This window comes from Caretta caretta, chromosome 7 (genome assembly GCF_965140235.1).
Source record: "Caretta caretta isolate rCarCar2 chromosome 7, rCarCar1.hap1, whole genome shotgun sequence".
In the NCBI taxonomy this organism is placed as follows: domain Eukaryota; kingdom Metazoa; phylum Chordata; order Testudines; family Cheloniidae; genus Caretta; species Caretta caretta.
The window spans coordinates 113,656,423-113,672,018 of record NC_134212.1 but is presented as its reverse complement, the minus strand read 5'-3'; the positions used below and the strand labels follow the sequence as shown (position 1 = coordinate 113,672,018).

The following is a 15,596-nucleotide window of genomic DNA, read 5'->3' as shown; positions in this document are numbered from 1 at the left end:
ATTTGTAAAACCCAGAAGACTGAAAAAGAACGCTGAAACACTTTCATTGCTACACCACTCTATCTAGGGGGTTTTGTTGTTTTCAGTTCTGTCTACTCTGTCCAGATTGAGTATGCCAAGGATATGTTTTCAGCCTTCACATTGGTTTTCCTTGTTTTTTTTTTTAATTATTTTATAGATCAGGTTAGATACTTAATGCATTACTTAATACTGAATGTTTTCCATGTTAAATAGGGTTGGTATGAATCTCAAAGCAAGGAAACCTCTGTGTACATATATACCGTGAGCTGTTGAACTTTAATATTCCAGTCCTTTGACCTAGCTCACTGCAATTTGGGGGCTATGAGAAATTTTACATTTTGAAGGAAACAGGGAAATGTTCCTCTAGCATGTGGATTTTGTATCTGTCCAACCTCTTTTATCTGGATTAAGTTAAAGAACATTGTGTGCACTCCCAGTGTCTTGCTTCCAGTAAATATGTATTCTGTGCATTATTAACTAAAGCAATACTGGTTTTAAATAACAGATCTGAGTGTCATCTGCTTTTTGGAAAAGCTAATCTTATACATATGATAAAAAGAAAAGGAGTACTAGTGGCACCTTAGAGACTAACAAATTTATTTGAGCATAAGCTTTCGTGAGCTACAGCTCGCTTCATCGGATGCATTCAGTGGAAAATACAGGAGGAGGAGATTTATATACACACAGAACATGAAAAAATGGGTGTTATCAATTGTTACCAGCAATGCCCCTCTGTCATGTACATTGGTCAAACTGGACAGTCTCTACGTAAAAGAATAAATGGACACAAATCAGATGTAAAGAATTATAGTATTCATAAACCAGTCGGAGAACACTTCAGTCTCTCTGGTCACTCGATTACAGACCTAAAGGTCACAATATTACAACAAAAAGACTTCAAAAGCAGACTTCAACGAGAGACTGCTGAATTGGAATTAATTTGCAAACTGGATACAATTAACTTAGGCTTGAATAGAGACTGGGAGAGGATAGGTCATTACACAAAGTAAAACTATTTCCCCATGTTTATTCCTCCCCCCTCCCCCCACTGTTTCTCAGATGTTCCTGTTAACTGCTGGAAGTGGCCCACCTTGATTATCACTACAAAAGGTTTTCTCCCCCACCCCCGCTGGTAATGGCTCATCTTAAGTGATCACTCTCCTTACAGTGTATATGATAATACCCATTTTTTCATGTTCTGTGTGTATATAAATCTCATCACTGTATTTTCCACTGAATGCATCCGATGAAGTGAGCTGTAGCTCACGAAAGCTTACGCTCAAATAAATTGGTTAGTCTCTAAGGTGCCACTAGTACTCCTTTTCTTTTTGTGAATACAGACTAACACGGCTGCTACTCTGAAACCTATACATATGATAATCTTGTCTCAGTGATGAGACAAATTGTAGCAAATAAAGGGATCAGAATATATCCCTAAGGGATATCAGAGGAACAAATACCTACTATTGAAACAAAAATAGCATCTGTTACTGAAGCACAATGTCAATTTGATAGAGTACCTGTCAAATTGATGGCACAATTTCTGAGTTAGTCAGGCAAGATGTCACGGTCTGTGGTGTTAAAAACAATACTTGACTCCAAAAGAATTAAAACAAACTGCCTCAGTCAGCCAGCAAGAGTGAAATTGCTCAAGCTATTTCCTACCAAAAAGCCCACACTTTAAAGCTAAATTGAAACTTGCCCTGGGGATAATTCTAGTGAAGTGCTAATGTAACCCAGAAAAATGAAATGTTGGTTCTATCAAGTCAGATGAAAGTGACAAATTTGATGTGGTGTATGGTTATTTAAAGGTCCACATCAAATGACAAGTTTAGCAAAACACTCAGTTCTGCTTACAGATTTTGTTAGCCTTCCTTTAGGCTTTGTTATCATAATAAAGTAATTAATCCATAGCTTTTATATAGCACTTTTCATAAATCAATATCAAATTGCTTTACAAAGGAGGTAAATATTGTTCCAGGGGTAATTGCACCTGAATACCCTCTCCATGGTCCATTCCAGTAGCATCATGGCACGTCTCAGAACTCCAGCCATCACCCATCTCTGGGAAGGGAGCATGGTCCCATTCCCTTCTCACCCTGGTTTTTCATACTGTACAGTCCCTAGCTTAGACTCTGATATCCCCAGCAAGTGGTTCTGCCCAGTGGCCAGCACCTGTGCAGTGCTTTCTCTCCAAGGGCTATGAACAGTGTACCATGCAGCTCTTTCTCAGCAGAGTGCATTTATTTTTAAGATAAAAGCAATAAAACTCCCTACATGCTTACTAAAAGCTTATCAGTGGTCACCCCCAACTCCAACAATGGGCTCTGGGAAGTGTTGGTCTCTCCAACCCTTCAGCAAAGGCTGGGATCCCCCAAGGTCCTGTGAGTTTGTTGAATCAAAAGGAAGACCGCAAGTCAGTTAAAGATCATCGTTTTATATTAAAAGCCCTTTCATTGTTTCCTAGTCTCTTAGGGTATTTTCAAGGTGCAGCTGGGAGCGAGCCTCCCAGCCCAGGTAGACAGACTCGTGCTAGCAGGGCTTGAGGTTGCACACTAAAAATAGCAATGTGGACATGGCATCTTGGGTAGCAGCTCAGGCTCTCAACCCCACCTTACCCCCTAGACTTGAGAGTCCAAGCTCCAGGTCAGACTGCCATGTCCACACTGCTATTTTTAGTACTCTAGCTCAAGCTCTGTTTGCACAAGTTTGTCTATGCGCCTGGGGTATTGACTCAGATGCAGTGTAGACGTACCCTGGAAAACCAAGCCCGAACCAGTATATGCAAACCACCTCAAGGGGTGCTGCTTTTTTGGAGTTGTCAGCCGTCCCAAGGGTAATTACCCCTTACTGCTTTTAGTTCCTGGAAGAACTATGGTACTCTTCCCCAAGGAGTAGAACACAATCATGTATAAACCATCTATAAATTTAATACAGTGGTCCCCAAAGGTACCGCATGGCATTGCAATATGTCACAAGGGTCATTATCTTCATTAAGGGATAAGGAAGTGACTTGCCCAAGGTTCTCCAAGCAGGCCAGTGGCAGAGCTAGTAGTAAAAGAGAATCCAGATTTCCTCAGTCCCAGTCCAGTGGACCACTCTGCAGCCCCTTGTTAGTAATATACAGTGTGCTTGCATGAAGCAAGCCTCTTTGCTTCTTAAAAGCTTATCTGGGCCTGTGTGTTCTTCCCTTCCTGCAGTTAGAAAGCTTTCTTTGCTGTGGAAATGGGTTGGATTGAGCTGCTTCTGGCAGGTATATCATAGAAGCAGTTCTCTGGTAGTCCCATTTGTTCCTGACACATTTAAAATTTCATTTAAAATATTACACTTGTAGCTCTTGTGGTTGTGAAAGAATCTTTCTGGCTCTTACTTCATGCAGCTGTCTTACTCATGCTGACAAGGAGACAGAAACAATAGCTCAGTGAGAAGAAACTGGCCCTTGGAATTCCAGCTAGTTCAAAACTCAGCAGTCTCTCTCTGTCTGAGCCGCCCAGCCTGCTGAGAGCACATCACCCCTGTGCTTCACTGTCTCCTCATTGAATACTGAGTCATATTCGAGGTTTCAGTCCTCTTCTCTTCCGAGTGCATGAGATTCACTGGCTCAGATGACCAAGGACTTCCCACAGCATCTCCATTCCTCTGTAGCAGTCAACCTCAAGAGGGGGATGCAGGCACTGGAAACTTGTGAGCTTTGACAGTAAGCTGGGCTCACACTGGAATTTGCTTCTTCAAGAAATCAGGGTGAACACAGAGCATGAACATTTGTGCCTTCAAAATGACATGTAAATCACACTAGGACTTGCCTCCAGATTATAATCATCCTAATACCTAGCTCTTACACAGCATTTCCTAAAGCTCTTTACAAAGGAAGGCAAGTACCAGTTTACTCATCTTACAGATGGAGGCTGATAGACTAACATAATTCCCACTGGCTAGGGTTGGAGAGAGAATAAAGAAGTTCTTCAACTAACCTGTAAGGTACTTGAACTCCCCTTTGAATGGCATGTGATAAAAACATAGGAGAGGTGTTAACTGCTCCATCACACTTCAGTGGGGTATTATCTCTGAAGTATAGTGATGACATTTAAAATGTCAGCATTAAGTATTCCACTGCCAATCATTTTAGAAAGATCATCCAACTGTTTTGAGATTTTGTGCTGAGTTAGAATATCACCACTCTCCCAATGCGATTCCTCTGTGGAGATGGTCACTAGCTGACGAATAAGCACCAGGAACAAATAAAAGCTGTAATGAAGATACAAGCTTCATGGAAATGGATTTGCTTTCTGGGCTGAGGGGATCCTCTTAAAGCTACCCATTGATTACATCCTTTTCCCTGAAAATCTTTCTTACCAAGGAAGGCTGGAGCTTCCTTTAGCAGTTGACAGCACTGCCTTTTGCCTTTGGTTAGGCTTTGTTTGGGTAAAAAGGTCACTAGAAAGCAGCACAAAATATTTCCTTCACGAGGGACTGGTCCTGCAGGTTTCCTAGACCCACATCCAAACCTTCTTCTCCACCTTGCAGTACTTGGTGGAGTCACTAGATGGCCTGGCTACCTGTGGGTGTTTTATCTAGTACAGAATAAAAGTGAAGGAAGATAAATACAGTACAAGCCGTAAACATGGTTTTGTATTTCACATTTTCCCGTCCCTGTCTTTCTAATGTGTGTGTCAGTGTAGTTAGTAATCATTGAGGAAAAGTGAACAGCACTTTTATCTTATTCTAGAGAGATTCTATTCTATTTCTTTATATAGATACTTCTTTAACAGCTATTCCCAAAGAATGGGGCATAAACTGTGTTCTCACCCAGGGATCCTGAAATTCTCAACCTAACTTAACCCAAGGCTGAGCTCAAACTACAAAGATTTTGGGCACTGATCCGGCATTGAAATCAATGGTGCTCCATCCGGGTGCAGCAATCCTCCAAATAATATTAATCATAAGACCTAAGCTCTTTTATAGCACTTTTCACCATTAGATCTTGCAGCTGTGTACAAAGTAGGGCAAGTATCATTGTCAGCATTTTACAGATGGAGGCTGAGGTAGAAAAATAATTCCCATTGCACACTTATTATTTTATTATTATTAATAATCATATGTATTGCATATAAAATCATCTCTCCCTTAAATTAGGAACGGGGCTATAGGTATGATAGCTGACTTGTGATTTCAGATTAGAACAAAACAAGTAGTTTGAGTGCTGCCTGAAAACAGAGATGACGGTGATTTTGAAGTATTATCTAAAATTCGGCTGAAAGACGCCCACAAGAATCCAAAATGCGGATAATGGCATGTATTTGTTGCAGGAGCTGTCCAAGATGCACATCTATATGTTAAACAAGTTTCAGAGAGAATTCTGAGACTTCAGACCGTATGTGTGTGGTTTTTAAAAAAAACAACAACCCAAAAACACCTCCTTCCAGAGAAGAGTATTTAAATCCATGAACATTGAATGGTATCCAGATATTTAAATTATATATGTGGGCGCGCGCACACACACTCTGAAACAGAATCTAAATCTGTTACTAAAGATGTAAATTAACCCAAAGTATTAGGCATCAATTTTGCAAGGTACAAAGTGCCCATACCTGCCATTGGCTTCAGTAGAAGCTGAGGGTGCTCAATACTTCCACAAGGTTGGCTCCCAAAACTGAGCTAGGAAAAGCCACCTAATTCACCACTAAACAGTCCTTCCTCGTATTAAGCTACAACCACACACCAGCATTAATTTTGCTGTAGCAAAACTCCTTTTTGCACCTGTAGGTTCCTTCTTCCTGGTTTTCATACAGTTGTATTCATTTTGATGGAATAAATGGGTTGAGAGAGATACCTGACCTGAAACTGTCCAACATTAAACAGTGTTAAACAAGATTTGGTATACAGATATCTCAGCCTGCTTAGTACCATGGCAAACACTCCATTAAACATCCTTTTAACCTTTTATTAATGGTGCAGCAAAGAGAGAAAATGCAGTTTTTGTCTCTGCTGTTGGCTCTCACTTGCAGTCTCACTGCTGGACAAACACAGGTCTAACACATGGTCTTATCAGTCACTGGGAGACCTGGCAAACTTGTATTGTATCAGCATAGATCTGTTTAGGGCATTGCTTTTAGCTGCCGCTTTCTGGTCATGGGCTTACAACATTGTTGCAAAATATGCGGTCTTGGCTGGCTGAGCCAGAGTCTTGTTAGACAGAAGGCAAAAGGAGAAGTGTGGGGAAGGAAAAGAAAACACTGGGGAGGGTGGGGCGTGACAAGGTCTCATGCCCCAGGTCGTATTCGGGATTGAGCTGGAGCAGGCAGCGATGTCATCTGGCTCCCTCTCTGGCTGAGTTTGGTCAGGATTAGGATGAAGATCCAGGCTCCCAGGAGATGGTGGGGATGGCAGCCATGATGGTGAAGCTTGCTCCAGTAGCTAGTTTTTTATCCCCGAAGTCTCTCTCTTGAACAGCAGCGAAGGGGAGTGATGAGTAGAATAGCCCATCCCCTTATTCTTTTGTCCACATATTAGACCTGATTCCTGCCACAACAATTTCGGTTCATTGATTTCTGATCTATCACTAGTTTTGTTTACCAAGTATTATCTTAATACAGTTCTTGAGTTATATCAAGAAGCCTTTTTGTTTGGTCTAATTGAATCTGTCTTGTTTTTGTACCTTTTCCCATCAGTATTTGTTGTTATAGATTATTGTGACATTTTATGAACTTTCACTCACTTTGTACAGTTGAGCTCACAATTAAGGTACATTTGTACAATTAGGGTACATCACAATACCCACTCTAGTTGTGACAGCAACAGCTACTATAAACAGCCTCTGTAATTGCTACCTCAGCATGTGCTTATTATTGTCTCCTGACTTTCCTGAGAATTCTCACTAACTGGGGGGCAGCTGGCCAACACTCGCACTCCGTATCATTCTGGCTGTGATCAGAGGTTTTCTGGTGGGTTTCTTGGCCACGTTGATGGTCTGATACACCGTTAATGCCAACAGTACTTCTGTAAGTGATAACTCCACAGCCATTCATTCTGGGTTTTTTCCCCACTGCAGCATGATGCTACCTTGGCGAATGTCGTGAGCTTTGTCCAAATATGAAATGTAAATATCAGCAAAGGCCTTGGCAGAGCTATACAGATCCCCATAGCAAATAAAAACAATGAAAAAAGGATTTTCAAGTGTGAAGTCACGCAATGAAAACACATGTAAACGTTGGCAATTATAGACTTTCTGTTCAATAGCAAAGAGCCTGAACAGTAGCCATTGCTGCCTGGTCACATTCCTACCTTGCTGGGTTTTTTTATTTAGAAATCTTTTTGACACTGATCATTTTGTTTATTATTGTGAGGAAAAATTTAGTATAGTTATTTATCTACCTGTCTTAGGTATCTACCTGTCTTTATATGGCTTCCATTACCATGTAATCTGTTGCTCAGTTTCTTCTGTTATGACACTTTATTAGTGATCAGATCTTGAGAGCATGTATATACTGCAGCTAGGGCGTAGCTACTTTGTCCATTACACTTCTGTAGCTAGCCTCATCTCCTGCATCTAAAACATTAGGTCATGATGCAGCTTGCAAGAGCAGGAAAGTCCAGGGCTGATACACCTCAGTTGTGTTGTGAGGCTGTTGTGGGGATGGGAGGATTTGGGTCTGACTTGATACCCAGGATTTAGAGGAAAGTAGCTGCATAAGCATGGGGTAGACAAAGAGGGAGTCATAATGAAAATAACAATGTCCTCTTGTCTGTTCGCAGCCATACGATGTAAATTTACAAGTTACATCAGTGTTGTCCAAACTCTCCCTGTTTCCCCATCCACACATCCATGAATACCTTTTGGATCCCTATGTAAATCTGGCTTCAGGCTGTCGATCTCTATTCTCCGTTATTGTCAGGGTGAGTATACGACCAACTAACATTTATATGTGGCTACAGTGGTGATAAACTTAATAGCTGTGTAATGAATGCTAAAGGAGGGTAATTTTGGCTTTAGTATGGCAACTGTCTGGTCTGTTGAAAGGAAAATACTTTTTTTTTAAAGCACTGAATATGGATTTTCATACCAAATAACACTGGAGAATACACTTTTCAGTAAATCCATTTACTCTCCATTGGTGTCTCTGAAATTGTTTTACTTGCCATGTTTGCTGAGTTTCAAAGATGTGGATGTAAAATGATTTCTTTCAAGGGTTTGCCCTTCATTCTGCAATAAAGTTGTTTTAATTCTGAATGGGTCCTGCTGGAATCATTGACATGGCAGTGTCCTGTAATGCCTTAAGTACAGGCATATGTCTGCACTAGAACTGGATTGTAAAAGAGCTGCTTTTATTGAGGCACAAGTCAATTACTCTCCTGAACATGCTGTGCTTTTGGATGGAATGCTGTAGCATATAGTCATCTGCCCTTCAAGCCTGATTCATTCATCCTGTCCTACTTGTAACCCTACTGCAGATCCGTGTCCACTATAAAATTACTGTATGTTCCTCAAGTCTCCCATCTCTCCCTCTGATCTCATCTCTCCCTCTAATACCGGGTATGATGAGGTCTGCCAACCACACACAAAATACAGGCAGGAACATGTTAAGAACCCTTCCTGCCTGCAGATCGCAAAACCAGCTCCACCGGGGATCCCCTGACAAATCTCAATTATGAAGAGACCTAGTCCCCAATGGCTGTAGCTAATCACTGCAAGCCCACATATAAAGAAAGAGGAACAGGATGAAAAGGAGCTGGGGCAGAAGAGCTTGAAACGTCCAGGGAGCAACGACTGTCTGCCAGAGGAGCTAGCACCAGGCTACTGCTGAGAGAGTTAGAACCCCCTGGAAGCACAAGGAAGGTAGATGGAGATAGAAGCCCTGAGAGCCAAGGGCTTTTTGACTTGTTTAGGTTACCGTTATGGCCTCTGGCTTGTTTTATTTGATTTGATTTAAGCCATTATTGCGTGGGTCAAACACCAATGTAAGCAGCTCGAACTGGAAGTCACCCCTTCTGCAGTCCCGAAAGCCAATAAGCTATTGGGTAGTTTCCTATGCCAATATTTAGGGAGCCAAATTCACCACTAGTATAACTGTGGAGTCAACAGAGTTCCACCCATTCATAGAGCAGCGAATTGGACCTACAGTTACCTGGGGCTACAGTTATTGGGACTTCAAGTCTCTGTTCATCAATTGTTCCCATATCTCTAAGTCCTACTTATGTTTTTAGTTCTTATGCACTAACACGGTCTAGTGACGAGGTTACAAATTGGTTTATGAGTCTGTACAACACAAAGGCACATGATTTTAGATTCAGAAATTCCCCAAGTTCAGTTCCTCCAACCAGCAGGGGCATTGTGTTATGTGAAGATGACTGTACTGTATCCAGGTGCTCCCTCATGGCCTCTGCAGTGCCCTGCCCCTCTTTCCCCTTATTCAGGGCTCTCTAAACAAAGTCAGAGCCCTTCTTGGGGTCTGGGTTTTTAATTAAGTTAACAAAGTTGCCAAAAACACATAAGAAATCTCTACCCACCCTTAAACTGGGCATAGCCCTTCCTCCTGGAAGGACTGTCCCTTCCTCAGGGACCACTTCAGGAGACCCTCTCTCCCTGCATGTTCACTCTGCAGTCCCCTTCTAGCTCTGCTCTTCCTTTGAGCTCTCTTTGCTGTCACTCACAGGCTTCATCTGGCTAGGCCTCTGAAGGAGCCAAACTTGCTCCTTGTAGCTGCTCCTCCCCACCAGTCCCAGTCCACACAGTCTCCTCTTACCTGAGCTTTCTCAGGTTACTAACCAAGCTTCCTGCCTTGGGAAGTCTCAACTGTATAACCACCTGCAGCTTCCTGCTGCCTTTTTTATTGGAATCATTTGATTTCTCTCACCTGAGGCTAATCTTGTAATCAGCCCTGGCTAAGCCCCAGGCTCTCCAGCCCGGGGCAAGCTGCCCTGTTGCCATGACACTCCAAAATAACATGGTCTCTGCAATAATGAGCAGAGGGAATGCTGTAGATGTCTGGCAAACTAGATCAAGCTGAGTCTGAGGATTCAGTGGCAGAAAGATTCTGAATATACCTCACCCATGTTGGGCAGTTGTGAAGATGAATTAACAACCTTGTAAGTTGATCATTATTTGAACTCTCATTGGCTGTCTCTTTATTTGGCTCTCACTTCATATACTATGTTCATATTCTAGGGAGGTGGTAGAATTACCTAGGGAGGTGGTAGAATCTCCTTCCTTAGAGGTTTTTAAGGTCAGGCTTGACAGAGCCCTGGCTGGGATGATTTAACTGGGAATTGGTCCTGCTTTGAGCAGGGGGTTGGACTAGATGACCTTCTGGGGTCCCTTCCAACCCTGATATTCTATGATTCTACTACTACTTTGCCTCTGTGTGATTTACAGGTTGTTGGAGATCTTATGGTGAGAATCCAGCGCATACCGGATTTCACTCCCAAACTTCTGCTGGTCAGAAAGCGTCTGCTTGGATTGGAGCCTGAAGGGCCCATGTAAGTAAATAAATTGCAAATCCTCCACACAAACTGTTTTCGTGTGAGGCTTCTTCTTAGCGCCTGTTGTTTTTTCCTTTCCCAGTATTGACCACATGACATTACTGGAGGGTGTGATTGTACTGGAAGAGTTCTGTAAAGAGCTAGCAGCGATTGCATTTGTGAAATACCATGCCTCATCTACACCCTAAGCAGCCGCTTGAAGTGACTGGGCTACAAAATCGAGTGTTTCAGTCAAAGAAGACTATTGACTCCACCAGACAAGAAGGGAGAGAGCCTCCTAACAAAGTGTTGATATAATTTGACAGTTGTTATGGATGGCAGTGGAGGGTGAGTTCTTGGTCACTGTTCATGATTTCTTGGCACTCGCTGCACTCCGATGGAGATGTAATCAAATGGACATTGAACCCAGGATGCAATCAAAGGGACTTCAGGGCAGACAAAATATAACATTTCCAGTCACTGTTTGAAGAGCTGAAAAAAATGTCTGAAGACCACAAACTTCAGAACTTTGGTTACCAGGCCATTGTTTTAACAACATTTTAGGTGGTAAGGATTTTTGATATGCTCTGGGGCTCATATACTTCAATTGTCTTTTGTGATCGTTATTGCTTTTTAAAATATCAAGCTATTTCTCTAATGTTTTCATGTCATAAGCTTTTTCTGTTCAATTGAGAATATGAAAGGAAAAGAGTAAAGCAGCATGTGTAGTTACAAGTGATACCATCTAAAACATTGGAGAGAGGATTAAAAGACCTGCTAATACATATGTAGTATGATATGATCCATGTGGGATGAATTCTCCTTTTGTGAATCTTCTTATATTGTAGTGAATTCTGGGCTGGTGAATTCTGATTCATCACTGTGTTCCAGTTTTAGACTGGTGTAACTCCTTATATTAGTGAAATTATATTGCCATATGTTGGTGAATCAGGGCCTGTATGTAGACAACAATCAAATCCTAAGTATGCATGTTTCTAGTGCTGTGCTCTTTGTTTTTCCAAATGGTTTCTGCTGAGTTCAGCTGTGTAACTAGACTTGCCTTAGATTTTTGTATGGGAGCTCCAGTTTGTTTGATCCATGTCATCTTTACAAGGATGCTATTATACAGGTCATTAATAGTAGTTGCTAAAACCAGTATTTTTTTAAATGCTATTTAACATTGGTTTAAGAATATTTTGTGCCTTGAAAATTGGCAGTGAAAATGTTGTGTTGTTTTTCAAATGTTTTACTGCTTGTCTGAATGTAACCATAGTGTCCAGACGAAAGAGTGACTGATACCGTTTTGGGCAGCAGTATAAGGGATGATTCAATACTTAGGACCAAAATTCTCCACTGGTTTTCACAACACTGGGATGCAAAGATGTTCCCCAGTTCATTCTTTGCAACATGAATTCTACCAGCCAGAGCAGGAATTTCCATTGCAGGCCAAGGGGCATGTACGCTAGCGTACTGTGCTACTGTTCCTCCTGAATGACTTTAGCTAGCACTTGCTGCTGACAGCAGCATAAGCACTAGCAGGCTGGAAGGGCTGGATGTGCTCCTTAACCTTCCTATCACTCTTGGAGATCTCTGTATAGAGAACTGCCCGCCTGTTTACACAGGAGAATACCTTCATATTGACACAGTAGCACAGACAGACCAAGCAGGATTGAGCCCTTAATGTTCATATTCCGTTTCTTTGTCTTTTTTAATATCCTGTCGGACAGTGAGTGTAAGTTTCTGATCTCATTTCAGTGTAAATCTGGACTAATTTAATCTCAGTAGCATTCCTCCTGATTTCCATGAGCGTAACTGGGATCAGAATCTGGCCCTCCATGATTTTGATGTCTGTCTGTTTTTTTACGTTTATGGAATCTGGATTTTGAACAACTCCTGAAGTTACCAGGTGCCTTGTCCAACAAAATTGAACATGCTCACAGTTAATGGGCTAAATTCACCACTTATTCACAGCATAAACTCCAGTGGAGGGTCCTGCTGGTGAAAATTACAGGGCCACAGGCAGATAGAAGTGTGGAGTACCACTCCAAAAAAGGAAAAGCATTGCCCAAAAGTGGCTGTGGCCAGGGAGTAAGATGATTCACTAGCTCCCTACAGGTCCTCCCATCAACAGAGCTCTGGCACGTCAGCTAGAATGAAAGATATTCTCAAGAGTGGGTAGCGGTAGGAACCTGGGACTTAGCAGTCATATGCACCAGCTTTGCTGAATGTGCCCCAATAATGTTTTCATAACAAAATAGCTTAGTAAAATAGAGTTTAAGAAAGGGTACTTTCTCTTCATTCCCATTCTTTACATGGGTATTTGGAAAGTAGCAAGTGATTTTGTTTTCAGTGCAATGTGTACTACAACTGATCCATTTTGAGAAGCTTCATTAATATAATGTACCTGCCTGTACATACAGTATAAAAAAGTATGTATGTGTGTAGATTTATGTTTAGTGCATACATTTTTGATAATTTAGGCCCCGATTCTGCAAAGCGCTGAAGCGTGAGCATAAAGTTAAGTATCTACTTAAGATCCATTTAAAATGAGTATGAGTTAGGAAAACACTTGGAAGTTAAGCTAGTGTTTAAGTGTTGTGCTGAACAGCAGTGGAGTTATGCATGGTCTTAAATGCTTCGCTTCATCAGGCCTTTGTTGTTTTAGCTTGAGTTTAATTACACTTGCTGCAAAATTTAGTCCTGTTTTCATTATTTATTAAAGGAAAAAAAACCTCTGATATTTAGAATACTCCTAAAGTCCCATTCGCAATGTAAACTGTAGCAAACATAATGCTATGAAAAATGAGAGTGAGAAAAAACAAAATCCACATTAGAGCATTCCAAACAATATGATCGTTATAAATCCATGTAAGAGGTGCAGGATCTCAGATGGAGACATGAACGTCATTTAATTTTTTTAAGTCAGTTGCTGCTATTGGCGCTAATTACACAGTAAGGGATTGCATCAGTTCGTTCATGCAAGGATACCTGCAGAGTCTGTAGTTTTTAAATGCAAAAGGATTTACCTAGCTAGAAGCCCAATTATTTAATGCTTGAGTTGAACAATAAGATATCACTATAAATATTCTTAAATTCAAGATGTAATTGTCTAGCATTCAGTCTTCAGTGCATTTAGTAGCCATAATGATATTTCGCAAACCAAATACTATTCAGGCCACAAATTATAAAATGTTGATCCGTCTTGATAGTAAGTGAAGCAGTGCTCGGAAAAGCTTGAGCCCTTCTGGTTTGTATAGGTGCTGCTTACAATTATTACCATAAATTGTGACAGTGACTTTTATTTTTGTAAAAGCGATGAACTCTTTCTTAAGAGATGGAAATAGTTTAATTTTGTTTCTTGGTTTTCATGCACTTTTATTTTTAAAAGTAAAAATTAGTTCAGCTCCATATTTTTACTCATTGAATCTATGCATGTCATTGAGTTGACGTGTGTGTGTGTGTGTGTGTGTGTGTGTGTGTGTGTGTGGTTATTTATTACCCACAAGTGGACACCTGAGAAACATGGCCTGATACTCAGAAGTTCAGAGCACCCGCAAATCTTTCCAGTGTCAATGGGAACTGCAGGTGTTGATCACCTTTGAAAAATATGGCTAAGAGTATTATTTTGAAATATTTGAGGGGAAAATACGGGGATAATTTTGGTTAAGTAAGTAAATTCAAACTGCATTTTTACCCTGATGCACAGTTTTTGTAAATAAGGACACATTTTTATTTTTCTGCCATTTATTGTATGTATTGATTTAGACTCTGATGTAGAAACTTTTGTAATAAGCAACATGCTACATCTGCTAGAACAGAAGTTTGTCCTTAGTTTATTTCCATTATGATTGTAATCTTCCTAGTATTCAAATCTTGTCTGTGTAATGTTCGTATAATGTATTCATTCGTGCAATATGGGAGCTGTGATTTGATACACAGCTTCAGTCTGGTTGTACATCACCTATGTAGCTATAAGGACTGAAATCCTCAGCTTGCTTACACTATTGCTAGTGTAAAGATTGTTACACTTGATTTTACAGGGCACAAGTAATCATGGAATTGCTTTGTAAATACATGGTAATTTCTTACCATGCATTGCTGTATGAATACACAGTTACTATTCAATTATGAAGTACATCATTATTTGTCTTTAGAGAAATGTTACAATGAAGTACTATGTAAAATCTACAGTTGCATGGTATTTCAGGTTGTATGATAAATCCAAACATATATATGATATCATACAGGGCTTTCCAACCATGATGACAAATAATATTTTCTGTGCCCTGTAAAATAATTACTCTCTATATATACACTTTTTTGTTTTGCCTCCTGCCTTGTTTACATTAAACAGAGGATATTCAGTAAACTTTTTTATTGAACTTTATGTCGGTCACTGACTGACAGTGTTGCCAATGTTTAGCAGACATGGGATATGCAACAAAGGAACTGTTGAAACAGCCACACTTCTATAATTAAAGTACTAACTTTTACAAAGGAGGCGCTGATCAAATTCAATTTTTGTGCAAAAAATGCATGCAGGATTAAAAGGGATATTCTAAAAATAAATTAATTTCAATGAAGTGACTTATTTTTTCAGAATTCTAAATAAGTTTTGTATGTTTAGAGGAAGAAAATGGTAGAAAATCATTGAAGTGATGATGATGATCTTGCTTGTCTTTCATCCTGAAGGATTTTCAAGCATGTTACAAACTTTATATAATAATCATGGTGGCCACATCTGGGGTAGAACGTGTTGGATGTTGAAGAGAGTACACTACTGTTTAGGATACAAAATGAACCCACTCAAACTGGAGATAAAATAAGAAGACAAAATGTAATCACTCAGAACACAGGCTAGTACCCCCTACTCTTGAGAAAAGTCCCTTAGGATCTTTAAAGATTGCAAGTGGTCAGGACCCTGGTCTCATGCCACCCCAAAAGTACAATGTGGGTTTATTGATTCTGAAACACAAATGTCACCTACCTGAATCACTGCCATTGCTTCTTGAATCTTATGATTCCAGGCTTCCCCTGATGTATACTCGGGTGTGTTTGTTTTCTCCTTCCTCTGAAGTTTCAGTGAAGGCCATGGCTGGAAAAGGGACACCAAATGGGGT

The 15,596-nt window shown here is 40.6% G+C and overlaps 1 protein-coding gene across 1 annotated transcript in view; it reads left to right on the top strand.

Moving 5' to 3' along the window:
* Window positions 1-15,063, top strand: part of FHIP2A (FHF complex subunit HOOK interacting protein 2A) — a 51,459-nt gene extending 36,396 nt beyond the window's left edge. Inside the window, exons 15-17 of the mRNA XM_048859488.2 lie at window positions 7,774-7,914; window positions 10,391-10,494; window positions 10,580-15,063. Coding sequence (XP_048715445.1) covers window positions 7,774-7,914; window positions 10,391-10,494; window positions 10,580-10,685 — 351 coding nt within the window. The 3' untranslated portion in view covers window positions 10,686-15,063. The remainder of the gene's footprint in view (window positions 1-7,773; window positions 7,915-10,390; window positions 10,495-10,579) is intronic.
* Window positions 15,064-15,596: the final 533 nt, after the last annotated feature.